This window comes from Amia ocellicauda, chromosome 3 (genome assembly GCF_036373705.1).
Source record: "Amia ocellicauda isolate fAmiCal2 chromosome 3, fAmiCal2.hap1, whole genome shotgun sequence".
Lineage (NCBI taxonomy): Eukaryota > Metazoa > Chordata > Actinopteri > Amiiformes > Amiidae > Amia > Amia ocellicauda.
Window position 1 is genome coordinate 3,083,955 of NC_089852.1, and position 27,005 is coordinate 3,110,959.

At 39.5% G+C, this 27,005-nt stretch overlaps 1 protein-coding gene across 2 annotated transcripts in view; it reads right to left on the reverse strand.

The window, feature by feature from the left end:
- Window positions 1-27,005, reverse strand: part of cacna2d3a (calcium channel, voltage-dependent, alpha 2/delta subunit 3a) — a 170,470-nt gene that overhangs the window by 79,017 nt on the left and 64,448 nt on the right. For both annotated transcript variants that reach the window (XM_066697725.1, XM_066697726.1), the window contains exons 6-11: window positions 21,143-21,274; window positions 20,247-20,307; window positions 20,005-20,155; window positions 16,545-16,619; window positions 8,445-8,534; window positions 4,691-4,804 (exon numbers count right to left, since the gene is read on the reverse strand). In XM_066697725.1, the coding sequence (XP_066553822.1) occupies window positions 4,691-4,804; window positions 8,445-8,534; window positions 16,545-16,619; window positions 20,005-20,155; window positions 20,247-20,307; window positions 21,143-21,274 (623 nt within the window). The remainder of the gene's footprint in view (window positions 1-4,690; window positions 4,805-8,444; window positions 8,535-16,544; window positions 16,620-20,004; window positions 20,156-20,246; window positions 20,308-21,142; window positions 21,275-27,005) is intronic.

The following is a 27,005-nucleotide window of genomic DNA, read 5'->3' on the forward strand; positions in this document are numbered from 1 at the left end:
CGGTATCACAAATTTAAAGATTTGTACCCCAAATTTAAAAAGTAGGCCCATTTGACAATGTTTTGACTTTCACTTTAGAAAGTAAGTTATTCAGATCAGTAACAGGGCTCAGTATTAGTGTGTCTGTATTATTTCCACCTTCATAAACACAAATCAAAGCCATCCGGGGTAATGGCATCTGTAAATACATAAATAAAATTGGCTACACAACCACATGCTGAAATACATAACACCACAGCTGACCGTGAGATGGACAAAGTCAACATGGTATCTCTCTGCCGTCACTGACTGCTTCACAACCCTGACATTGACAGAAAGGCAACCGCAGAATTACAATATTTGGCATTTCTACCAGAACCCTGATGATATAAGAAGAGAACAATTAGCCCAGCGCTATCAACCATGAGGTACAGCAAGTGTCTCTGATTTTGTGATTGTTAGCATCATTAAGCAATTAGTGGAAACTGACAGACTTAATTGCATGCAGGTGCAACTGGTAACGAGAACCTGGAGCAGTTTGAACTGAGCTTTCACTTTCACATGTGAGGGAAACTAATCTAAGCCCTGTTTATGAGGAACACATATCCTGTGAAATATGTCCTTCCTTTATTTGTCTGGATAGACAGGTTTTCATTTTATGGTGTGGTTTTTAGCCTACTGTTAGTCTCAAAGTAACACAAAGTTATAGTATATCTACTTGTCAAATCACATCATTGAAAATGAAATCATTACATAATTAAATGAATATTTTATTGAGTGAGTGCCTTCCTGTCCTTCTTTGACCTGGTGAGAACAATCCTTACCTGAACAGTTGCTTAAATGCTTTAAGAAAGATTACACTGTTTTCTTTATATATATATATATATATATATACACTCACCTAAAGGATTATTAGGAACACCTGTTCAATTTCTCATTAATGCAATTATCTAACCAACCAATCACATGGCAGTTGCTTCAATGCATTTAGGGGTGTGGTCCTGGTCAAGACAATCTCCTGAACTCCAAACTGAATGTCTGAATGGGAAAGAAAGGTGATTTAAGCAATTTTGAGCGTGGCATGGTTGTTGGTGCCAGACGGGCCGCTCTGAGTATTTCACAATCTGCTCAGTTACTGGGATTTTCACGCACAACCATTTCTAGGGTTTACAAAGAATGTTGTGAAAAGGGAAAAACATCCAGTATGCGGCAGTACTGTGGGCGAAAATGCCTTGTTGATGCTAGAGGTCAGAGGAGAATGGGCCGACTGATTCAAGCTGATAGAAGAGCAACTTTGACTGAAATAACCACTCGTTACAACCGAGGTATGCAGCAAAGCATTTGTGAAGCCACAACACGTACAACCTTGAGGCGGATGGGCTACAACAGCAGAAGACCCCACCGGGTACCACTCATCTCCACTACAAATAGGAAAAAGAGGCTACAATTTGCACAAGCTCACCAAAATTGGACAGTTGAAGACTGGAAAAATGTTGCCTGGTCTGATGAGTCTCGATTTCTGTTGAGACATTCAGATGGTAGAGTCAGAATTTGGCGTAAACAGAATGAGAACATGGATCCATCATGCCTTGTTACCACTGTGCAGGCTGGTGGTTGTGGTGTAATGGTGTGGGGGATGTTTTCTTGGCACACTTTAGGCCCCTTAGTGCCAATTGGGCATCGTTTAAATGCCACGGCCTACCTGAGCATTGTTTCTGACCATGTCCATCCCTTTATGACCACCATGTACCCATCCTCTGATGGCTACTTCCAGCAGGATAATGCACCATGTCACAAAGGTCGAATCATTTCAAATTGGTTTCTTGAACATGACAATGAGTTCACTGTACTAAACTGGCCCCCACAGTCACCAGATCTCAACCCAATAGAGCATCTTTTGGATGTGGTGGAACGGGAGCTTCGTGCCCTGGATGTGCATCCCACAAATCTCCATCAACTGCAAGATGCTATCCTATCAATATGGGCCAACATTTCTAAAGAATGCTTTCAGCACCTTGTTGAATCAATGCCACGTAGAATTAAGGCAGTTCTGAAGGCGAAAGGGGGTCAAACACAGTATTAGTATGGTGTTCCTAATAATCCTTTAGGTGAGTGTATATATATATATATATATATATATAACTATCAACAGAAAGAAAAATATTATAAAATGCCAACAGACTGGAATGAGTCGAATGTGGGGTTCTCTGAAAGATTAATTAAAATGTCTTACAAAGAATACAAGATGGATGAAGTAACACTTTCTTGGAGGGGGGGTATCAGATATCATCTGCCTTTTATTTCAAAGTAGCCCAAACATTTAAAGAAAGCAGTTGAAAGAAAGAGAGGGAAAAAATGCTGCACTTGCAAAAAAAAAGAAAAAGAATCAACAGTGACATAGATAAAACTGTTCTATTAAAAGAGTGCTATCTTTGTGATCGCACGGTCTAACACAACTTTTTCTCTCCCGCACCATGAAACAATCTGTTATTGTGCGAGCGCCGCAGGCATCGACACCGCCGTCCCTGGCGCTTCGAGGAGGAAGAAAAGTGTCCCACTGATAACGCATAATGGAGCACACAATCGCGGCCGCCGTCATGGCATTCACACGAAAGTTAACAAACAACGCTCCGATTTAATTTCAAGACGGCATTAAGTTTAGCTGAGGTGTTCAATTTGTTCCGCACGGCCTCAGCACTATTCCAATGCCGTCCTCGGTGGATATGGGATGCTATTTGGAGGAGAGGGCGGGAAGTCAGGGTTCCACCACGAGAGAGACGCCATCAAGGTCTCCGAGAACTATTATTGGAGAGACGTTGTGCTTAAGAGGTTTTTTATTTAATTCCTAGTGGAGTTGGCTTTAAACGTTTCCCAGAGTACAACCCCTTGGGGAGAAATTTTGCAAGAGAGCTGTAATAATATTTAAATTAGTAAGTGTAAGCCATGTATACTGGTTTAAAACAACCTGTGTCGGTCACCTGGTTTATTTTTGTGTGTTTTAAGTATGAGAAATCAAAAGCCTCATTTTAATTAAACATGTACAGTGCGCACATACACATACATGCACACATTTCAGGTCATGCCTCTAAAGCGGAGAGACCGTGAGTGTTTGTAAAGATTGCTCAGAGAGAGGAAACACGGCGAACAAAGGAGCTATTAATTTCCCCTCTCAGCATGTTTCTAAATTGAGAGTTTGGCCTTAGCTGGCGGCTATTGTAACATGAACTGTAACCCCAGAAGAGCGAAGGCAGAAGGCAAATTCGGGTGCACTATTTATTCTGAATAGAAATCTTCAGGGAGAATGCACACTGTGTAAAGTTGTGAATTCAGTTAAGGACGCGCTGCCCTTCGGACCACAACTCCATAAATTCTGAGGGGATGTTCTCCGCAGACTTCCAATTGAGGCCCTGTCTTCTCTGCACATTAAACTGGAAGCTTTCTTATAATAAATGTTCCAGGGAAAAGCCATTATAACTTTCATCAGATTCCCCTGCATGAGAAGACTGTTTTACAGCTCTGCGGTAGCCAGGATATACACGCACACTGCGGTCTGTTTTTGAAAGACGTGTATTCTACATATCGGATATCACACGAGTACTTTAAACAGCATGGCTGACTGCTGTCTTTCAGAAAGTGCACAATTCAGTTTAAAATCAGCTCTCGGACAGATTTGTAGACACCATTCTTTGTGTGTCACGCTGGTTTGACACTTTTGTTAAATTCACAACGGCGCCTAATGAACTAATACACATATACAAGGAGTCTGTACCATGTTTCTTGAGTGTAACACAGCATTATTTGTTTTTCAATTACCGAGATAATAACCATCTTTTAATTGCCGATACAGACCGCACAAAAATCCTTCAAAATTCAGGACCGGAGACACCAGATTTGGCAAAACGCTTGCATTCACACGTTACTGTAACAGCCAGTGAACCGCTGGGGGCCGAATCCGAGGACGTTTGATAACGGGGTTCAGTTTCACCATGTGGTTGATTGTCGGTGTGTCAGTCGACACACACGGGCAGCAGATAAAGCGGGGGGGCGAGGGAAAGCTGTTGTGTAAAAAGTATGTGGGGAAAAACAGGTTCAATTAAAATGGAAAAGGAAATGATGACTTTGAAGGAACAAAACACAACAACAGAAAAACAACACTGGGCAGCCGGTAATGTTTCCAGCGCCGTCATTACCATGGCACTGCGAAAGTGTGGAAGCTGAACAGCTGCCAGACAAATTGCTTGCAGCTATATCACCTGGCTTTCTGGTCACATTAGATCAGCGGCACTAAGCAGGGTTGGATCTGGTCAGTTTCCGGACAAGCGACCCCCAAGGAATGCCAGCTGTGTTTCAGACATTGCAGTGGATGCTGAAGATGGTAAAACCTGCTCCCTGGATAGTTTACCAACAGGCTGAAGATACTTTAACCTCTGCCCTTTAAAGCAGGATTTTTTTGTTGTATTCCCAGATTCATTGTTATGCAAATGACACATACAATTTAAATATATATATATATATATATATATTCCCCTATCAATATGCTGCACATTTACAGATGGCCTTGGTGGGCATTTTCAGGAAGTAAAAATAACAAATAGTGACGGCAAATCAAGGAGTGCATTAGTGCAGGTGATACAAACTGTTATCCCGTCGATGCATTAATGCACCTTTTCCTGGGGGGGGGGGGAGCTCTGTAAGAACGATAAACACGAACCTTCCTGTCCGGCCAGTTGTATTTTGCAAACACAGCATCATACGTGTCCACGGCGCCATCCGTGACCAACATAATGGCCTGACTGCAAATGCTTCCTCTGCCCGTTTGATTGTACTGCAAAACAAAACACATTATCATTTTTTATGACAAAATCCTTTCAACACTACATGGAAACACATAAACAAATATAGTTGTTTACTCATTAAGTCAAATAATTAAAAAAGATACAAATAATAATGTTTAAAACCATAATCCCCAGTCTGACAATCATTTAAAACAAAGTCTTTAATTACCAAAGCAAACCCCCACTGACTAAACCGAACTGGGGACATTTTGAACACCATTTATTTTCTGAAGCCTTGCTAATCACTGTACCCATTAAAACACATTAAAGGGAGGGGGTTGTGTTCATTATGTAAAATTTTTCATTACACCAAACTTGCTGGCAAAAAAAACTGATAATTTATTTTTAAATAAACCCACAACAGTATATATTAAGCTTATCTCCTGAGATGCATTATAGTAATTAACTGATTCATTGACCTGTAACAAACTGAATGTTCAATGCACACTGTTTCCAAACACTATCGCCTAAAAGTCTGTTGCATATTTTAATACTCACAAAGGGGAACAACAACTACAGAACCATTTCTCCCAAATAAACTCAAAGTAATTATTTAGATGTGTGGTAATCTCAAATGAATGTGTTGGGCCTCATAACAGTGTGTGCTGTTTAGTGCCACAGCCCAAAAAAGCCCAATTTGTAATCTACAGCATGTGTTTGCATACATGTGTGATTTACCGCAGAATCTACAGTGCTTAACTTCTGGAGGAAAAGGAGAAGAACAAAAGAATGACCTTATTATTATTAACATGAAAAAATGCAAATGGCCTAAGGAAACAAATCCCTTTATTACAACATATATATACATTTCTATTTACTAGCACTATAAAAGGATCTCTACTTTGGCTAATGTTGCAGAAATGATGTAAGGGCCCTCAAACTCCCAACGGTGATGGTGAATGTGCAACGCAATGTGAAGTTTTTAACGATGTTCCATAATGCGTTTTTTAAACATTTTTAATGACATTACATCTATAAGAAAAGACAGTCTTCCAAGGGCTTAGCTGAAAGACACGGAATTATAGAAATGAAGATTAATTCAGTCTATAAGGGAAGAGCAGACCTTTGTGAAACTTGATTTGTTTTTATTGTGCTCTAATCCCACACAATTTAAGACGGGCAAAGGACAGTTGCTCCCCTGGTCACTGTGCACGCGGCTCCTGAACCGAACCCAACACTCGGATCGCCAGGGCCCGATCTGCTTCGTACAGCCCTGATCCGGGGAGCACCGATCCAATGCGAAGCTTTGATCTGGTTAGTACAACCGGCCCCAGCAGCAAAATCCGCAAATACCGTTCCTCCTTGGAAGTGTATTCCTTATGGGAAGTGACAGCTATGAAGATCTGAACGTCAGGAGAGTCGGCACAGCCCTGAGGTGAATTAATAATCAGTGCTGCCACTACAGCGCACTTGCCAGTATTTAAATGTGGAACGGCAGCGTCTGAGGAGGCTTTGGTGATGTCAGGGCGCTACTTATGATCATCCCTGGTCAAAGTGGCGGTGCGCAGGGAGATGAAGAGGAAGGAGCTGGGAAATCGTATAATTGGTGTAATATGTAGGCAAATGGCTGGGTCTTGAACTCTCTAAAATCAAAGAGTATTAATTCTCAGCTGACGTGTGCCCTAATTACGAGACGGAGAAGCATATTAATTACACTACGTATTCCAAAAACTGTATTAATTACATTTTTTTACTCCATGAGAATGGCTTCACGTTAACTCAAGTTTGGGGCAGAGTGATTGTAGCTCAGCTGGCATGTTGTGTTGTTTACTGTGGGTTTGGTAACATTTCCTATTGATTAAATAATGGTCTCCGCAAATCTAAATCCTCAGCATTGTGTTACGGAGACTGTGTGTTACTATTCGTATTTGTATTAATATGTTCTTGCCTTTGAGAAGCTGGTGAATGGTTGGGTCTTACGAATTTATAACGCGTGTCCATCCTGTTTGTTTGAGCTCCACGGCAGGATTTCTCAAATTAATTTCCTGCAATAACTATCTTACTATGTAGATATTTCCGAATGCCGAGAACAGATTTTCCTGAATGCTGGGGAAGCTGGTCTTCATTAACAGTTAGCTTCTGGACAATGCAATCAATGGAATTACACTTTTCTAATAAGTGATTAGAACATAATCTCGGGGTGTTAAAAATGCTTACTGGCTAATAGCCCGGTTCTTACTCAATCCTCTCTCTATTAAGCAGCTGGGGCAACCAAAGCCTTTCCCATAATAATAACAAAGACAAGGATCTCCCAATGAACAGCAATTAGCTAATGACTCTATTCTGCGGAAGACAGATTTCCCTTCAGCCTTTTGGTCGAGATAACCAGCTTCTCCAAAGTCTTGGGGCCTCGTTTAAAATTGTCTGGTTTTGTGTTCCCTTCCCAAACTTACAGTGAGGGAAAAAAGTATTTGATCCCCTGCTGATTTTGTACGTTTGCCCACTGACAAAGAAATGATCAGTCTATAATTTTAATGGTAGGTGTATTTTAACCGTGAGAGACAGAATAACAACAAAATTTGATTTGTGTTTATGAAGGTGGAAATAATACAGACACACTAATACTGAGCCCTGTTACTGATCTGAATAACTTACTTTCTAAAGTGAAAGTCAAAACATTGTCAAATGGGCCTACTTTTTAAATTTGGGGTACAAATCTTTAAATTTGTGATACCGTGGAGATCTGTTGACCGTTGACTCCAAACACAGTTAATATAGTTATTAAAATTGCAATTTTCTCATCGGAATGAATGCCCGTCCCATAATGAAGGGATGCGTAAATAAATGTCCATAGCTGCTGCTGCTTAATCAACGCTCCAATGCTCGTTAATACAATGGCTAATTGAGATGATTGAAGGAATTGGGAGATTATGAATCAATAAGTGGTTTAATTCAGCAGACTGCAGTACCACCTTGCGCTGGGAGGAGTGAAGCGTAGTCTAATAAAGTTGGACCCTACCCATAATGCATTGTAGTTCATATTGATTATGGATTAACTGTGTGTATGAGTATGAACTTTATAGATTGTTCTATGTCTCAGCACAAGGATGTCTGTACTTTTATGGTATCACATGATACATGTAAACAATTTTTTTCTTTTTTCCACCTTACATTATTTGAAGCTTTTAACTGATTACAGTGTGTGATTTCACACTGTTGTTAATGAATTCTTTTCTTACTTAGTTGAATGGACTATGATAGACTATATTTCTCCATTTATAAGACATTTAGATCGTACACAGAGGTCAGTGAGACGATCACTTACTGCCAGAAGGTTCAGGAAATGAATGCCAGCAACTAACCTTGTACACAATACTTTAGTAAATCATCTCAGTCCTTTAGTAAAAGGCACTTGCTCTCAATGTTTGAAGAATGAAGTGTAGGACTGATTCTTGTCTAAAAGTAATCCCTAATTATTTAATTCCTTCACACTGTTGCCTACTGTACATGTATGAATGCTTACCACAGGAGGGGTCTATCGTTGTCTATCATTGTAGGTACAGTAAAATACAGATATGAAATTATATGACACGAATGAAAGTGCTTAATGACTAATTTATTGATTTAATTATTTTTGTGGTCCTTTAATACAGACATGGAGTTACAGGGGCTCAGTTCAATCAAACTTACTTCATTAAGGAGTTTAAAGGCTTCATCCAAAGCGTTGTCCAACATCCCGATTCCTTTTGCAAAGAGTTTGTCCAGATGCTCTCGGAAATGCTGAGGCAAAAAACAATAATAATAAAACTGATTAATCTCCCCCAAAAAAATAAAAACAAAATGAAGATGTAATACAGAGAATGTAGTAGCAGAACATAAAACTCCATTAGTGTTTGTGAGAAACCATTATTTTTAAAAACCCGTTAGTGGCAGTTATTGAAGATAAATTCATTAATTAAAATTCGCCTGCCTGCAATGCAGAGAGTGAACAGCAGATTACAGGTGAAAGACTGATTTGCATTCCCATTTTACCAGCGAACTGAACTAAAGAGAATTCAGTCTTCAGGCACTTTCAGGGCATATGTTTGTCTTCACACACGTACACTAGCTTTCTAAAGCAATTAATGTAGTTTAATGTTCGCGGTGACCCGGCAGGTCTCAGCCATACTGCTCATTATTTAGGATTGCCAAGAGGCAAAACAGAAGGCCTTTATCTAAACAAACCTGAAAGACTTACAGCATTCGGCTCTGCATGTTGCCAGAATGCTATCCTATAAGGTCCCGGTTTATAATTAAAATAACTCAGGGCATTTTGTACTCCATCTTTGTCTCGTTATGAATGCATTTCGAGCAAATACATTGCAATTTTTTCTCCACATATTACCAAACTACATCAACACGCACTCGGTGGTGAGATGAACGTTGGTTTGGTATGATGGTGGTTATTTCAGATGGTACAAGGATCACCTAAAGACCGACCTAAACAAAAAAAGTGGTATGTATCAGTTGACAAATAAGACCAAGCTACTTGTGGCAGGAAGCAGATGATTCGAAGATGAAGAGCCAAAAGCAACCAAGGACAACACTGCCCTCAGGTCAAACTAGAATGCCAGCCAAGAAGAACACTCTGTTACATTTGTATTCTGAGCCCGTTATCAGGTCTAACTTGAGCCAGAACCCAATCTGCCACTCAACCTGTCCCAGTCCAGCCAGAAGAAACACAACCCCGACACAAATTAAAATCTAGCTTTTCTGTGTAGTTTAACGCCAACTCTATCCCGGTGAGGCTTGGACTTCTAGTGCACTTCTATCTCAAATAGGATGAGTAGTGAACTGGGCATGGATTCAAGTGCTGGTGTCGTATACGCAAGGGACTCTGGCTGTTAGCCAATCAAATCTGTTTCTCATTTGACATTTGTTGAATGTGTACAGGACCAGACTTGCAACCAGTCTCTTGTTGGATACACACAAGGAGAAAATGGCTTTGTGAACAGTCTCCTAAAGACGGACACTAAGACTGCAGTGACAAATTGGTATTGGGTCTGACCAAGTCTTGATAAGAACGCCTGAATGTCAATGAACCCACGCATCAAACCAAGTCAATTCGATGCAGGGGTTTTAGTCAGAAGATACTAGAAGCAGACGCCTCACTTTCAGAAATGTGAGTCTATGTTGTATCGCCTTTAATGTTTCTCTTAAGAAGAAAAAAAGAATTTTAAAGATTATCCGAATTCACCTAGAAGCATTTCATGTTGATTCAGCTCATTTTCTGTTAGTTCCAAGAGTTGTGGATGGCTTTGAAAAGGCTCTGAACTACAAAAAATCATTTTAAGAAACAATCAATCCTTCAAGAGCAAAAAGGAGATAAAGTTTAAAAGCCTCGCCTGCCGCTAAACTCAAGAACAGAAGGTGTGGAAGAGGAAAAGGCCGGAGCATTACACTGCAGTCTAGAATGAGTGCTTTCCACAAATACCTGGAGGTAAAGGTTAATCGTTTGGTACACAAGTTATTGCCCGGGGAGTACGAGCAACTCAAACGCCGGGGCCGATACAGCTTCAGGCCTCCTATAGCCATGTCTGTCACTGATTGCTTGTGGGACATATGTCTACACCGAGCGCCGCGGTGTGCCGTCACGTGAGCCCAATTCTTTCCTCTAATCTCAGCATCAATCTCCCGCTGTTCCTCGGCGAGACACAGAGCAGCCGGATAGATTTCTGAGGAGAGTTTCCGAACCACATATTTCATCGTCAGCAGCTGTCGAACGAAAATGCACTGCCTTAGGAGAGAGGGAGTTCATGGTTGTGCCTCCTATCTCCGAAGTTTTTAAAAAAGAAAAGGGGGGGATAAAGGCCTTTTCTAACTGGCTAACTAGTTGGAGAGTAAAATCATTTTTTCCCAATGATGTGGGCTAATATACTCGTATTGTGTCCATTTGTGTTTCAACACAAAGTAATCACCTATAAAAACTGACATTACAAACTGGAAATTAATACAACACTATAAACACAATGCCCCCCTGGCAGAGGTCTTTAATTCCAGCAGTTTAGAAATTCTTTGGCCGTTTGCCATCAAGCAGATTTGCAGTGTTTAAGTCATGGAAGGATATAGATTTAGATGTCGATATTTGAAGATCATCAGACTTGTTACAAGCCACGATTATTATCTCAGACAATAATATTTGGATTGGTTTTATAATGAGCAGAAACACATCTCACTCCAGTAGGTATGCCGTCGTTTTTTTTTTTGTTTTTTTTTTTATTAAGTTTGGGCAGATATGGGCTTATTTTTGGTTTTATGATTATTTCTCCGTCCTTAAATTATACTAAAATGAAAGTTTGTGAAGTGTCAGAGTGACGAGACAACAGTTGGATTCCAGCTGGGTACAAAGCCAACCTTGAGGGGATCCCAGATATTGTAATGTGTTTTACATTTGAGCACACAGATAAGCAGGAATAAAACAACTGCGAGCAACAAAAGACCTCGGCAACATCTAGTCCTGATAATGATGCAAACTGAAAACCCCCAGCGGCGCTGTCTTCAATATACTTGGCTTATTAAGTTTCAGCTCAAACTTCAAGAAAAAAATGCAATTTAACATCCTGATATTCAACGCACTCGGGCAGCTTGCGCTCAGATTAAACACCCATGTTGTGTCAATTGGAAAAATGGCATTTGTATTCTCACAGTCCCAAAGTGAGGATAGACAGGGAGTTTGCTAACAATTGCTAAATATATAATATGACAATAAGACAGAAAGAAAGGTGTATAATCAGTGAAACTCCATGTCTAATGTACAACAGATTGAGTTAACTAAGTAGAGAAACAGAAAAAGTTTACTGGGGACTGGGGCCAAGCACCTAAATCATAATTTCAATCTTCATGCTGGACTGGGATGGTGGATTGCAAAGTAGAGAAAATAGATCTTTCATCATAACAGATATCACTATATCAGTAGGTTATCTGCCCCATTTTAAGGCCAACCAACAGCCTGAACTCCAACCTGAGCCAAAATCAAAAAGTCAAGCTAGGCGATTCAGACAAATCTACACCCAAACTCTGTTAACTCGGCAGAAAAACAGCCTTTCCAGATCAGCAGGGACACACGCACCCGGGGACACAAATGGAAATTGGGCTTCAAACAGGCAGAAAACAGGAGACACTTCTTCACACAGAGAGGCGTCACAATCTGAACAAACTCCCCAGCGATGTGGCTGAAGAGACAATTTGGGAACATTCAGAAACAGACTGGATAGGATCCTTGATCACTTAGTTATTAATGGACACCAAACGAGCACGATGGGGCGAATGGCCTCGTCTCTTGTCAACTTTATGTTCTTATGTTCTTAGCCTTAATGAAAGTATCTGAGTTAAGCTCTTGCCAAAAGACAAACTGAATTAAGTATTTCACTACATATTTAAGAAAAAGCTCTGTGCCAATATGTCTTTATTACTTTAGTATGCAATCATTTACAGACAGACAGAAGATGTATCCCAGTCTAGTGCTGAGGAAACCAAACGTCTGGTGAGAATAAAAGGTAAAATGCAGGGACATTGTATATAAAGAACCACAGCTCATTCAATTTGTACATATTTATTTTACAATAACAAGATCTGAGACACATCGTCAGTTAGAGCGACGCAATTTCCTTCCGCCAGCCCTCCCAATAAGCCAAGGTTGTCCTGGAGAAACAAACTGAGTTGATGCTACAGCCCCCGTCTGCTCTGCGATCTTTACCTTGAATCAATTCCTTCTGATAGGAATTGTCAAGTCTGATCAGAGTAATAACTATCCGTGTGCTCCGATGCCACACAGTAGATCCTATTATCTGATTATGTTCAGACTTCCAGCCCAAAAACGTAACAAAAACTGAAACTCTGACTAAATGTCAATACTCATTCAGACTGAATTCGGCTTCTTATCATTCACATTTAAATACAAGCTGTTAGACATTACTCAACTATATAAATATAAAAATAATGACATAATATATTTAAAGAAAATCTACAACCCCTTGAAGTTTTTCCACATTTTGTTGTGTCAGTGCCTTAGAGTTTCATGCATTTAAATTAGTTTTTTTTCCCACTTATCTACACACCATACTCTATTCCCACACCATACACTGATAAGGGGGAAAAGTTTTTATCGTGAAGAAGAAATTTCCACTCCAGTGTAGTTTTGGCTGTGTGCTTCAGGTCATTGTCAGGGTGAAAGGTAAACCTCCATTCCAGTGTCACCTTTTTTGCAGAGGGGTACTTTGCTCCATACATTTTCCCTTCTATCCTGACAAGTGCCCCAGTCCCCGCCGATGAGAAATATTGTTAATAACATCACCACCATGCCTCCCGTAGGGATGGTGCTCTCTGGGTGATGCGCTGTGTTGAGTTTGCGCAAAACATAACGCTTTGCATTTAGGACAAATGCATTTAGTTCCATTTTTGTTTTTATTGCATATTTTGAATGGGATATAATGTGGGCTTTCTTGAGTACCACACAGGCCAGCTTTGTGGAGGGCTCGGGACATTGTTGTCACACTTCCACGGTCTTGGCCATAAACGCCTGTAGCTCTTATAAATTTACCATCTTCTTCCTCGGTCATCCTCTTTTGAGTGACGGCCTGATCTAGGCAGGGTCTTGGTGGTGCCACACATCTTGCACTTCTTAATAATCGTCTTAACCGTGCTCCAAGATATATACCTAACAGTCTCCTTCTAAGCATACACCACCTTTTGTTTTTATGTTCTCTCTTTTTAATATTCCATCCATAAACAAAAATTACTTTTGCTCTGACTTAATTTGCATTTTGCTTAATTTGAATGGGACACCATATTTTTCCTGTAGTTTATTTTTTTTTCAATAATTGCTTCTAAAATGTTAGTGGTTCTCAGCACTATTGACTAAAACAAACTGTCTGACCACGTTCCTGCAGATTACACTTTCAGGCTGTCAGTCAGTACAGTTAAAGGTTGAATAAATGTACATATATATGTGTGTGTGTGTGAGAGAGAGAGAGAGAGAGAGAGAGAGAAAGGGAGAAAGAGTTTGTGTGTAAATTGTCATAAGAAAGGGGGCATCTGAATATTAATTAAATCATATCAAGAGTGAAAATAAACACGAATACATTAGCTAACACATTTTCAAATTAAACTAGTTAGGTGTACCCATAATTCAGACATCCTCTGTGTTTGAGTATGTTTATATGCATGTATGTAATACAACAATATAAGTGTAATTCTCAACCAAGTTGCCAGATCTGTGTTGATTTGAAGTGTCTTTTGTTACACTTTCTCATGATTAAATACAAAATAAAAGTGTACAACTTATAAACCAGAGTATTGGAAAGGAAAGAAAAGAAGCAAGTGTGCAAACAGACTTCACTCAAACTATAATCACCGGGTTCTTAATTTACATAATTTAAAAAAGTGTAAAAGTGGGATTCAAATCTGAAGATATTCCTTCAAGGAGAAACCTCGGTGGGGTTTATCACGCAGACAATCTTAATGAAAGCTCCTGCCAGACAATCACTTCTGCACTGTTTACTGGGCCGTGTGCCCGAGTTGGTCTGATCTGACAGCCGGCCGGAGATGCCGCTGTTTAGTGGAAACTTACTTTTAATGCATTTTAGAAAAAAAGCATGCATTATAAAAATGATGAAATCTTGTTTTACCATTTTTTTCAACAACAAAAAGCTTTGTTTAGTCCGTGCGCTAGGCATCTCAATGAGGGACAGCAAGCCGCGAAATCTGTAAAGACCAAAGTGTCCATTCACTTCAATAACGATTTACAAGATCCAAAAGTGTATTTCCATTTTGCTCAACAGCAGGAGGCTTCCCCGTTGAAATAACTCATCTTTGAGATTCTGCAGATCGTTTCCTGCCATGAATTTGAAGCAGGATCTAAATGCATTTTTAAAAATGAATCAATAAATGATAAACAAACAAACAAACAAAACATGATAGCTGCTGCCACAATTTGTTAGGATGTTTTAAAACCAGTTTGCCAAAAAAATAATGTCAATGTCAGTAACTATGGCCAAATTGCAGAGTTACGAAATACACTCAGAGATTTTAAGTGATAAACACGGCAACATTTGAGTAGAAGGACACAAAGCACCATGGTTACTGAATTGCAGACGCCGGCTCCAAACAAACTGACTTCTTTGTGACGCCTGGAAGAAAATATTGCAAAGTTCCACTGGATTATTATAACCGCATTTGCCCGAGACTTTCTTGCGTGAAAGTGATTGGAGACCACAAATCCCGGCTGTGCCAGTTGAAATGGTAATAATCTTCCCCACAGAAGAAAGTATGCCACCAATAAATACACACAAATCATGGGGACAGTGCAGCTTTATTACAGGCGCCAAAATGCAGACTTTCGCCACCCTGAGAGGAGCCTCGCGGATTATGCAACTCTCGAAAAGTAGGTCAGCTTTTGAAATGGATTTGAAGTCAGGCGCGTGATGCACACACTGTAGCCCCCAAATCTATTCAGAAGTGAAGTTTTCACTGATTTAGCAATGAAAATGCAGGTGTAAACTTTTTTGGGGTAAAGAAGTGAATCTTATTCCAAGACAAATATCTCCACCACACTTAATGTATACTGTATTTTCCTTCTAAATCAACATTTAGTTTGCCTTATCAAGAGCAGAACTACATTTGCAGGCAGTTTTACAAATAGTTTGTATAAATATCCCCTGACATTAAAATATCTCAGGGCGATACAGGTGGTAGTAGAAATCCTGTTCAGAATTTCCTCCGAGGGTTCGTCTCTTTGTTCATAATCTCACACCGTAAAATGCGTTAATTTCCGTGACTCCAAACAGTACAAGAACTCTTTTTACAAAAAACTTGAGTTTGAAACATTTTCACATGGCATTTAAGAAAACCATATTAAGGGACTTTGATAATATTCAGTTGTGGGCCGACACCTGGAAGATGAAATTCAATGTGGACAAGTGCAAGGTATTACATGCAGGTAACAAAAATGTCCACTATAAGACACTATGGGGGAATAGAACTAGATGAAGTAACGCATGAGAAAGATCTAGGAGTCTATGTGGACTCCTCACTTTCTCCATCTAAACAATGTGGGGAAGCAATAAAAAAGGCAAACAGGATGTTAGGGTATATTGTCAAAAGTGTAGAATTGAGAACAAGGGCAGTGATGTTCAGACTGTACAATGCACTAGTTAGAGCTCATCTGGATACTGTGGACAGTTCTGGGCTCCACACTTCAAGAAAGATATCGCTGCTCTAGAGGCAGTTCAGAGTAGAGCAACCAGACTTATTCCAGGTCTGAAGGGAATGTCCTACTGAGAGACTGAGGACCTGAACCTTTTCACCCTGGAACAGAGGAGACTACGTGGGGACTTGATCCAAGTCTTCAAAATCATGAAAGCATCGACCACATCAAACCAGAGGAGCTTTTCCAGATCAGCAGGGACACACGCAGCCGGGGACACAAATGGAAATTGGGCTTCAAGGCATTCAAGACAGAAAACAGGAGACAATTCTTCACACAGAGGCGTCACAATCTGAACAAACTCCCCAGCGATGTGGCTGAAGAGACAATTTGGGAACATTCAAAAACAGACTGGATAGGATCCTTGATCACTTAGTTATTAATGGACACCAAACGAGCACGATGGGGCGAATGGCCTCCTCTCAATTGGACACTTTTCTATGTTCTTATGTTCTAAAACATTAGTAGACAATACATACCTTCTATACCTTTAGATAGGCATGCGGTTTTGTACAGCATTACGGACTCAAAGTAAGGTTTAGACTCACATCCTTGTTGGTGATGTCAGCTTGGACCAACGTCCCGTTCAGGCACGGCTCAACGTAGTGCAGCTCTTCGTTGTACTGTGGACACAAACACAGACACACTGTGACACACAATCCTTGACAGACGCACTGCAGGAACCAGAGAGATGTGCGAAAACAAGGAGCATGGAAAAAAAAAGCTTTGAGGTTCCCATGGTTTGAAAAACACATGAAAGAATATGATGTTTCTTATAATCACTGGGGTCAGTTGTTTCCACACCATTAAACAGCATCGTTTGGTTTAATATTTAAAAATAAACTGCTGTGTGTTCACAGAGAGTGTGATCTGTGAATAGAGCTGACAGAACTTTTAGGTACAGGACACAGATCCACTTCTTACGCACAATTCAAACTGAAAATGTCCAGTCCACTTTTAATTATATCCGATTACCTGCATTGCAAACACCTTGTCTACACCAAATAGACAACAAAACCACTGTATTAATATGAATAAATCGCCAAACCTTCAACAGGCACACTTGTTAACCATTTCATTCCCTGTAGGAGACTTATTCTACTTTAAAGGTCAAGTAGATCAGCTGACTTGTTTATTTTCTTTCTTTTTTTACCCAGAGAGCAGGGAGTTTTTCCTGCGGGCAAATTACAAGCTTGGGGAATAGGTTAACGCATTCAAAAATGAAAGTAGAATACTATACACACAGACGCTAGTGCTGACTATTTCTGAAACAAAACAAGCTGCCCTTTCACTTTCGGGAAGTTTTGTTGACCTCTGTTTATCCTGGAGTCACTGTGGAAGACGGGGGTGTAACCACAACAAATCATCATTTCAATCTTCATGCTGGATTGGGATAGTGAATTGCCAAGTAGAGAAAATAGATCTTTCATCATAACAGATATCACTATATCAGTAGGTTATCTGCCCCATTTTAAGGCCAACCAACGGCCTGAACTCCAACCTGAGCCAAAACCAAAAAGCCAAGCTAGGCGATTCAGACAAATCTACACCCAAACTCTGTTAACTCGGCATGAAAAACACACAAATGGACACAAACGGAAATTAGGCTTCAAGGCATTCAAGACAGAAAACAGGAGACACTTCTTCACACAGAGAGGCGTCACAATCTGAACAAACTCCCCAGCGATGTGGCTGAAGAGACAATTTGGGAACATTCAAAAACAGACTGGATAGGATCCTTGATCACTTAGTTATTAATGGACACCAAATGAGCAGGATAGGGCGAATGGGCTCCTCTCGATTGTAAACTTTCTTATGTTCTTATAACTGTCACGCGGTGCCGAAATTGTGTTTTGAGTTTAGTGTGCGGTACTGAACCCACAATGTGTGTGTGATAAAACAAGCCAGAGTATTGCTACTGAAATGAAATGCAGTCTGATCCCAGGGGAAGGCTGTCACATTTTTTTCTTAATCAGAATTAAATACTTTTAACTTTTAATCTGATTCTGAATTAGCAGGTATAATTAAAAGCACAGTGCAGTCCGTTAATAATAAGGATGTCAATCAGGGACACGAAGACACCGCAGAAGACCCCAAGTCTGCTTGTTCGTTATGCATTGGATTTTGATCAAACCTGACTGACGTTTAGACGATTACTACTAAAATGTATGTGGGAAGGGAGGGCGATCAAACTTCAGCCTCCACGACCACATACCTCATACAACATAACACAGGAACGCTAGTTACCGTAATCAAAATTGTTGAAAACTATTCAGCGGATGCATTAAATTAATGTAACAATCCCAACCTAGATAATAATTTTGTTCATTTTATGCATGGCTTACACCCCTGTGCAGGAAGAGATTTCAGATTCGAGAGTTAAATAGAAGCAGCAGCCTGCTTTTTTCAGATAATATTGTTAATTTAATGCATGACTAGGAATTATACTTCAAAGTAAATTAGAAAATGATGCCTATTTGACCAAGCTTTGCATTCTATCACCATCTCTCTGTAAATGAGGGAAATGTACACTTTTGTGCACTTGTGGGGACGTACTGTTCAAGCAATTAAAGCGTCCTCTCAGATTTGAGACGTCATGTGGTCGGCGTCATTTTGTTTTCACTGCAGAAGGAGCATCTTTCAAATAAAGCAATAGTCCTAGTGTCTATAATGTGTTTCCTGGCTGAGAGGACGAGGGAAGAAGACAACAGAATAATTTAAATACATCGATCGCTCCAGTGCAGTACAACTTCGCATCATGAGTGGTGAACACGGGACACGTCTTAACAACTATGCAATATCAAATAAAATGTCAATTAGCTGTTACTTAAAGACAGCTGAGCTTGAAGTGTCTCCAAACAAATCTTCCTGTCATCTGGGTATATTTAGATCTAGCAACTCATGTTGAACTGGGATTCAATGACAACCGCTGATATGCCTGGGGATAATCTAATCAGAAATCACGGTGTGCAATTTAAATATAGTTTATAGTATAGCAAACTAATTTGCTATGTTAAACAGTAAATGCATTCCAACAGATATGTAAGATCGGACTCGATTCGAGCTCACAATTTGAAGTTCAACAAATTTCAATAACCGCAAGACATGTTTGCATTTTTCAACATGGGTTAAAACAAGAATAATGACTTGTCAAATCCGTTTTGAGTGCCGGTGATACACAGTACTAACACAAGGCTGCAGAGGTGAGGTAAATGTATGCTGCCTCCCATATTCATCAATTGACTAACATAAAGCTTTAACATGTCCCGAGATATTCATTTTTGAAAATAGTACAATAGTTTAGAGTCAATATTAACTTAGCAGTCGTTATCATCAATGGTCTCTCTTCATAAATCAATTCCTTTCAATGCTTTGGCAGCTAGACATCCACCGAGCAATTCGACACCTCAGACAATGGACAACCTCCCATGCCTCTTCGGCGGGGAAAGATGAAACCGGTCACACTACATTACAGCGAACATGCCCGAGTACACTTTCATCAGCGTCCATAAAGAAAGGGGATTACCTAAGAAGCTTTTCCAGAAAACTACACCTTGGTAATGAAGTAATGATGTTCAATTCGAGTTTGTAGCCAACAACAAGCCTGGTAATTGAGCTCCGGAGAGGATTATTGTTGACTGAACATTCACACACACAAACACACACACACATTTCATTTTTCACCATCCAGCATTTTAACAGTAGCCTCCAGAAATACAAATTGGTATATTAACCCACTTTGCCGAGGGAGAGCTCAGACTCCTTCACAGCGAAATACTTTTCTTTGATGGCAACGCTGAAAATAAAGAGAAAGCTCAGCGGGTCTGTCTGCGGAGTTAAACTTAAAGAAAACTGTTAGTGTTCAACAATCCCAGCAGGAATTGCCACACAACTTAGATTGAATTTATTGGGTTGGAAAATTATAGGCCACGAACCTGAAAAGTACGTTTTTCTTTTGCTTATTTTTATTTTTTTCTATAGGAAGGTAAGAAACGGAATAATACTCACAGCAATTATATTGAAAAAATCATCATCTCCAAGTGTGTCCAGAATTGAAGACACCGTCTGCCGAGCGATGGTGAGACGAAGGCCTTTCATACTCCCGCTGACATCCACCAGAATCACCACGTCTTTCGGTGAAGTAGCTGCCTGAATATACCTTTAAAAACACAAAACAATCTGCATGTTTTATAATTCCTAACTAGTATTACTATAATTTCCTTTCATGTGCCCAAAAGTGCAAACCTTACCATTTTCGATTCCTGCAGTCAAAGGCGATGACCCCATGTTCGTCGGGTTTCCATTTTATACCTGTGCATAATTAACAATGACATGGGTAAATTGACCAATCCTGCAATTTAAAGTGATTTACATTTTCAAGCTCCAACAGGTTGTCAATTTTGTGGCAGTACAACTTCTAATTCAAAATAACTTTAATCAACTACTTTGACATCCTTTCTAATTAGTTAATTAAAGATTAATTTAAAAAATCAGGCTACTGCAGTCTACACAAAAGTCATGAATTAAACAATTACAATTGATTTATGTAGAAATCATATTCTTTGTTTACCCCGGTGCTAGGACACTATTATTACCTGATTAATTGTAACATCCACTAGATTGAGTTGTCATTATGAAATAGAATTTAGATAAATAAAAAAGATTCTCAAGATAAGACATTACATGATTTAACAATGGCCAGAAACAACGGTTTCTCTGATAACTTAATCAAAAATAAATCCAAAACTGACATCAGATGCTTAATAATGTTCTCAAAGTACTTAATTGTTAATTGTGAAAAAGAACCCTCATGCAATGTTATCTAGGACTTTAAACACAATCATGTCTACTTACAAATGACTTAATTTTCTATTTACAATCAAACCACTGAAGGCATTGATCATTGCCTGACGTCGATAATCTACATTGCTAAGGCACTGTATGCATTCTAACACTATCCGATAAATAAATAAATATAAAGGCTTCAAACCTCAGTCTTTAGTCCTGTCTACTTGTCACTCAGCCTCTCAAAGCACCCCCAGCCTGTCTCTCAACGAACCTTTGGGAGGAGGCTCACAGCCGAGCTAATTAAAATCAAGCTGCGCCCCACTGCCAGGCGGTGCCATCGCTGTCCCCGCATACTCACCCGGGTACTGCCGGAAGAATCCTTTGGCGCTGCCGAAGTATTGCCATATTAGGGATGGGTCACGTTCAAAGTTATCTACGAATACTTTATTTAATGCCTCGGACCAGTAGACCCCGTTCACAATCGCAGGATCTGCAAGACAAAACGGAGAAACCCGAGGTTACTGTCTGCAAAGTTTAAAAAGTAAAAACAAAATGCCTACCAGCAAGAGTAGTTTAGACTTGGGTACACCCATTGTAATTGTCTTCAACGTCTTAGCACTGCCTTATACACTGACCACAACAACATTACAAAAAGCCTTTTCTTTACAGGCAGTTGGGAGTCATAAAACATTAGGACAGCCCTGCCGCCCACAGAGTTAGGCACCATACTTTTCTCTCCCCCACCCCCCCAGTTTCTATAATTTGCTTAATGGATTGTCGTTCTGCCATTTCGCATTCATCTGTGCATTTTGAAAAGCACGCACCAGAAAAGTGCACAAAAATAACAATGCGCTTTCTCCGCAGTACAGCACAGAGAAGTGTGGCTCCCATGCTGTGCAAATTGCTAAGAGAAGGTACAGCTTAATATTTCATCGCTCAATGTACCTGACTCGGCTTCATTGTGCTACTCGGTACTTTCATTATGTAGACGAAGAAGTTTGGAGGGAGGGAGTTTGATGTAAATGACTAAGAATGTCAACAAAGCTCCCTGCCACCGCGAGGTCCACCGCGACTATTTCATATCGAACCAGGAGACGCTGCTCTCGTTTCAGTATGACTGCATGAACTCAAAGAGAAAAAAAACACAAACCAAAAAAACTTTCACGGTAATACCTAAAAGCAGGTTTCTTCTGTACAGTTTGATAAATGCAGAAAATAATCAACATTTCTATGTGGCCTGAAAAAAATATCTTTGGTTGTCTGGAGTCTGCCTGAAAAGATATTGAAATGTGATGAACCACATCCATTTTTGATTAGGTAGGTTTTTTCAATTTCCCAGTTAAAGGAGCTATGAATATCATTCGGTCAAGGCACACTATCATCTCCTTCCAAGAAGCTGTCAAGCCAAGATTATCTATTTCCAGCAATATTAGTAGCAGGAGCATTCATTCGCCGGAGTTGGAGTCGGGACTGTTATCTGAAACTGATAAATTCAAAGGGGGAAAAGGATCTCATTTAGAATATGATTATCTGATTATTGACTCATTTCTGGATGAGAAGAATTCCGCAATTCAATAGATTTCTTTCCCAGTTGTCAGACAACATGCATTTGGAAAGAATAGGTTTTTAATTCCAAACACGAGACACTGGAACAGGTTTATTTCCCGCACAGAGATACTGTGAGGAAACGGGAGTCCACAGCTTGTCGATCAAAGTCGGCCGTTTGTAGCGTTCTCTGTGTACCGCGGTGTGACCTGTTCTGGCTAACATGGGATGAGTGCAGATGACGGTATGTAAGGATTAATTTGTATGTGTGGCTGGGTGCTGTTGACACGTTTAAAAATCCTCAGTTTACTTGCCCTAATCTGAACTGATGCCTAGCAAATAAAAAAGCGTTTGAAAATGCACCGGCCCTTTTAAGAATGTCAGTTGTATTCATTTCCCAAAACCATGTTTATGTTTTAAACCAAAGTATCTGGTCTTTTTCCAGGCTTAATAACAATAACATCATGAAGATGTTGTTTCACATCTTATCTTTACTCGTTCTCACCTTGCAGAATACATTAAATCCATCAAAAGAATGAGGACAGACTCCCCTGTCTGTTATTGCCTGTATCTTGAATAGATAGCGTATCTAGGCTGTATCTAGTCTGGTCGAGAATGAGCATGTCCAGTAAGTTATTTATATATCATATTAAATATATCATCATTATCACTGTTAGTCAAAAACAACAGTTTTGAATCAGCTTTGCCAGAACTGAATAGTATTGATCATTTATGCTTCTTAAACGGCAAGAGACACCTGACCATGTAATTTCATTTCCTGTTCTTCTAGGTTTGCTTAAAGCACAATATCATTATGGTAATTCCCCCCTCCCCTCCCGATGTAATCACTATTGATGCACTAAGGCATGAACAATCCATTTATTCAGATGAAATAATCATAGAAGACAAGTCTTAAACAGCATTAAACACAGTCAGCAGGCCCGTCCAGCTCTCTGTGTAAAGTAGCCTCCAGATTTACTCATACCTTTGATGAAGTGTAACTAAAGGTTGATTCAGGAAGAAAGTGCAGATGTACACTGAACAGTAATTAAAAAGTAAAAAAAAATCTATGACTGAATCTTTTACATTAAAAAACATGTAAAACGTATAAAGGCTTTTTTCCTCAAACCTCAAACAACAATTAGGATATAAATAGTGCAGGTTAGAAAACTGGGACTCCAACTGGGACATTATGAATCCGCAGGAGTCTGCTGATATAAATGCCACAGTACATTTTTCTCTTCAGTGTTAACACACAGACTATATCAGCGATATTAGTGTCTGAAGATGCCAAACGTTGTCCAAATTTCGAGGAGCTTTAGGTTAATGCAGAAAATAATGACAAGACGATTCAATGACTTTTCCAAACACAAAATGTTTTGTGGGAACTGCATTCGTGCCTCAGCAAATGTGAGAGAAACTAGTTGTGCCTTTTCCAACTTCAATTAGAATTTCTCTCAACTAATGAGTTGCCTAATTTGATCTGATTACACTAGCTGGAGCAGAATTGCATATATTTGAACTTCCAGCAAATCCAAATTTAAATTAACTTCAAATTATCTTTTATTGAAAGCGATTATGTCAAATTCCCTCCAGGGCTCAGATAAATTAATCAAAGAAGACCCAATATCAAGATAAAGAATCCTCTTGGTTGACAGATTGAAACCAAGCAACGATGGGGGTAACAGCTGAATACTTATAAAGCTGCCACTTACATTAAACTGACTTAGACTTGACACTGGATTAAATGATAAATCCCCCCGTTCCCAAAGCTGAAAATCCTCGTAATTACATAGGGTGGCAAACTATATTGCTGGAATACCAAATCCAACGGCAAAAAGGAGTCGAAGGGCAGATAACACTTCTCACTGAGCACTTACAGTTCCAGCCTACGTCCAAAACATAATGTATAAAATGTCTGCATGTTTGTGTTTGTGCGTGTTTGTGTGTCTGCTATCCAGAGAGGATGACATTGCGTCAGTTTAAACTGCTCCAGTCAGGGCTGCCAAGTCTGCTAGGATGTGGTCCAAATAAATCACTGGCTTCAACGGACTGATCCACTAGAAACCTGCTGCTCTTTTATGGGGGCTAATTATTATAATCTATTTTTAAATGTATTCCTTTTTTTAAAACCTCTAATTGTGCCTCACAATGAAATAATGGTCCACACCTGCATTTTGAACTGTGACACTGTCAGCACCACAAATAAATGACTTGACACTACACATACCTGTGCAACAATCCTTCTACAGTATACCGTGAATGAAATCAACATTTTCTGACACTCATTGTTTATTCATTTATTTCCAATTGCACAAAGTACTAACCATGTCAAGCTGGTGGCAAATTGCCAGGTAGATATAGTCAAAACAATTTGAAAATAAAAACATTCAAGGCTTATTTGTTCATTTATCGTTTTTGCATTTCATTAATCTCCACTGTTCCCCTGTTGCTGTTATTCGTGTGTACAGTTATAGCTGCTTACAAAAAGACATAGTAAATTCTATCACACCAATAAGATATCTATCCACTCCCTGTCAACACTCATTGGGAGACATTACCCCAACACTAACCCAACACTTACACCAAACACGAATCACTAAACGTAATTCTAAAGCCTGGATTTATGCTAACTAGTCCTAAATGTAACTCTAAGATAATTCCTACCTTTATATGTTTCCCTAAACCAGAACCCAAGTCCAACCTGATATCTAGGACAAGTCATGATTCAACAGGTCTCGGTATGATTCCTCTCCAGGGTTTACTCCCGGAAATTCATCTTTATATCTGGGTGAGGTCCGGGTCGGTACGCAAAATTGAATTGGATTATTTTCTTGTATTTCAACACTACTCCACATGCAGTTTAATGCCCTAAACTTGGATTTCGGAAGTGCCTTTATCTCCACATGTGTATACTACATACATCAGTGAGTAAAAAATAACTGCCTTCAAAAAAGGTTGGAGTCTAATTCAAAGACACGAATACGTACAACGAACGCGTACTTAATCATCAACGTCTTTAATGGAGATGATTGTAAATTATTTGTATGTTAAAGGAGAGCAAATTCAAAAAGAACAAGGACCATTAAGTGCACAGGTGGCGCTAAATATCAATTCTATGGATTGATTTTCTCCAGGAGCCCGTTGACCATTTATTTCACAGCAAAAGCCATTTCCACACACTCTTCTTCTGTCGGGATTAGAGTGCCACAAACACAATAGCAATGGAATTAATGGCCAAAAGTTCATTTACTTCCTGTGTGCTCACTTTGCTTCATTTGACCGAAAACAACGCGGGATAAAAAGCCATGAAACGCTCATTTGAGCCGAACAAAAAGAGAACAAAAACTGCTCGAAGACCACTGACAGAACCAGAATAAATGCTACCAAGGAGCAGTCAGTTCAATGGAAATACCCCCCCCGTCTCATTTTCACTGTCTCGGCATTGTGTATTTACTACAATTTCTTTAATTGGATTTGTAAAACCATTCTGCCACTAGACACAGCCGGGACATTAAGGTCATTGTCTAGTTTCCTCTTTGAAGCTAAGAAGAGGATTGATTTTTGCTGAATTATAGGACTGCCAGGTTGTAATCTGTACCTCACAAATTTAAACTATCAGCCAGAAACATCTTCTTATTCTTCGCAATTAATCACATTCATATGAAACTGGAGCATTCACCTGCTGTCACCTGCTCGGCTGTCGATGCTTGATCAGTTGGAGATTCGATATAATCTGGGTCTTAGGCGTTTTAAATGGATGAATGGATATCTTCTAAAACACTGTTGTTGTGTGTGTGTCTGTGTGTGAGAGAGAGAGTGATATTCTATTCTGGCTCTGATAGATACTGTTATGAATCACAGCTTAGATATAATATGTACCCAAATCTCTCTGTGATAGGGGATCAGAAAACTGACCTCTGACACATTATTTTACAGTTCTGAAACATTTTCTCCAAGAAGAACACAATAAGGTCCACCACATAAAAATAAATGTTAATACTATCACATTTGCTTAACAGCGTGATTTTTACCGATCTGAAAGCCAGCATATTCTTTTGAAGGTATTCTGATGGGATGTATTTCCTGAAATAAATGGTTTAGGACTAATTTCCTTCCCCGTATTACATGTGGCTACACACTTCCCAAAAGATATTGGGCAAATTGAACAGATGAGCGCACAAAGCAAACATGTACACTGATTTTCAAACTCCCATCTCCTCTCCCAGGTTTCCAAATACAGATTATACAACTTTCTTCAACACCCCGTGCTAATTAATCCCCACTACACACTGTCCTCACTAACATAACCAATATCTCTGGTAACATGTGAAGTTGTCTCAAACTGCAATGGCATTCATTCCCAACAGTGACCTGGAACACGACTTCAATTGTTCAACATTAAATACAGCGGCCTAATAGCGGTTTAATTAAAAGATGAAAAGCAAATACTTCAGACTACTTAAAATACCCTTACTAAAAATAATAATGAAGTTTATGCTTCCTTTAACAGGGTGAGATGCATACGTAATCCATTAAACAGACGCATTATTAATGCCAAATTACATTAACCTTGAATTTTGGTGGCGATGAACTCAATTGTCATTCCAGAACAATAATTAAATAAAAAAGTAAAAAGTGCATTATAAGTTAGTCCAGAACCTGACGCAGATTTT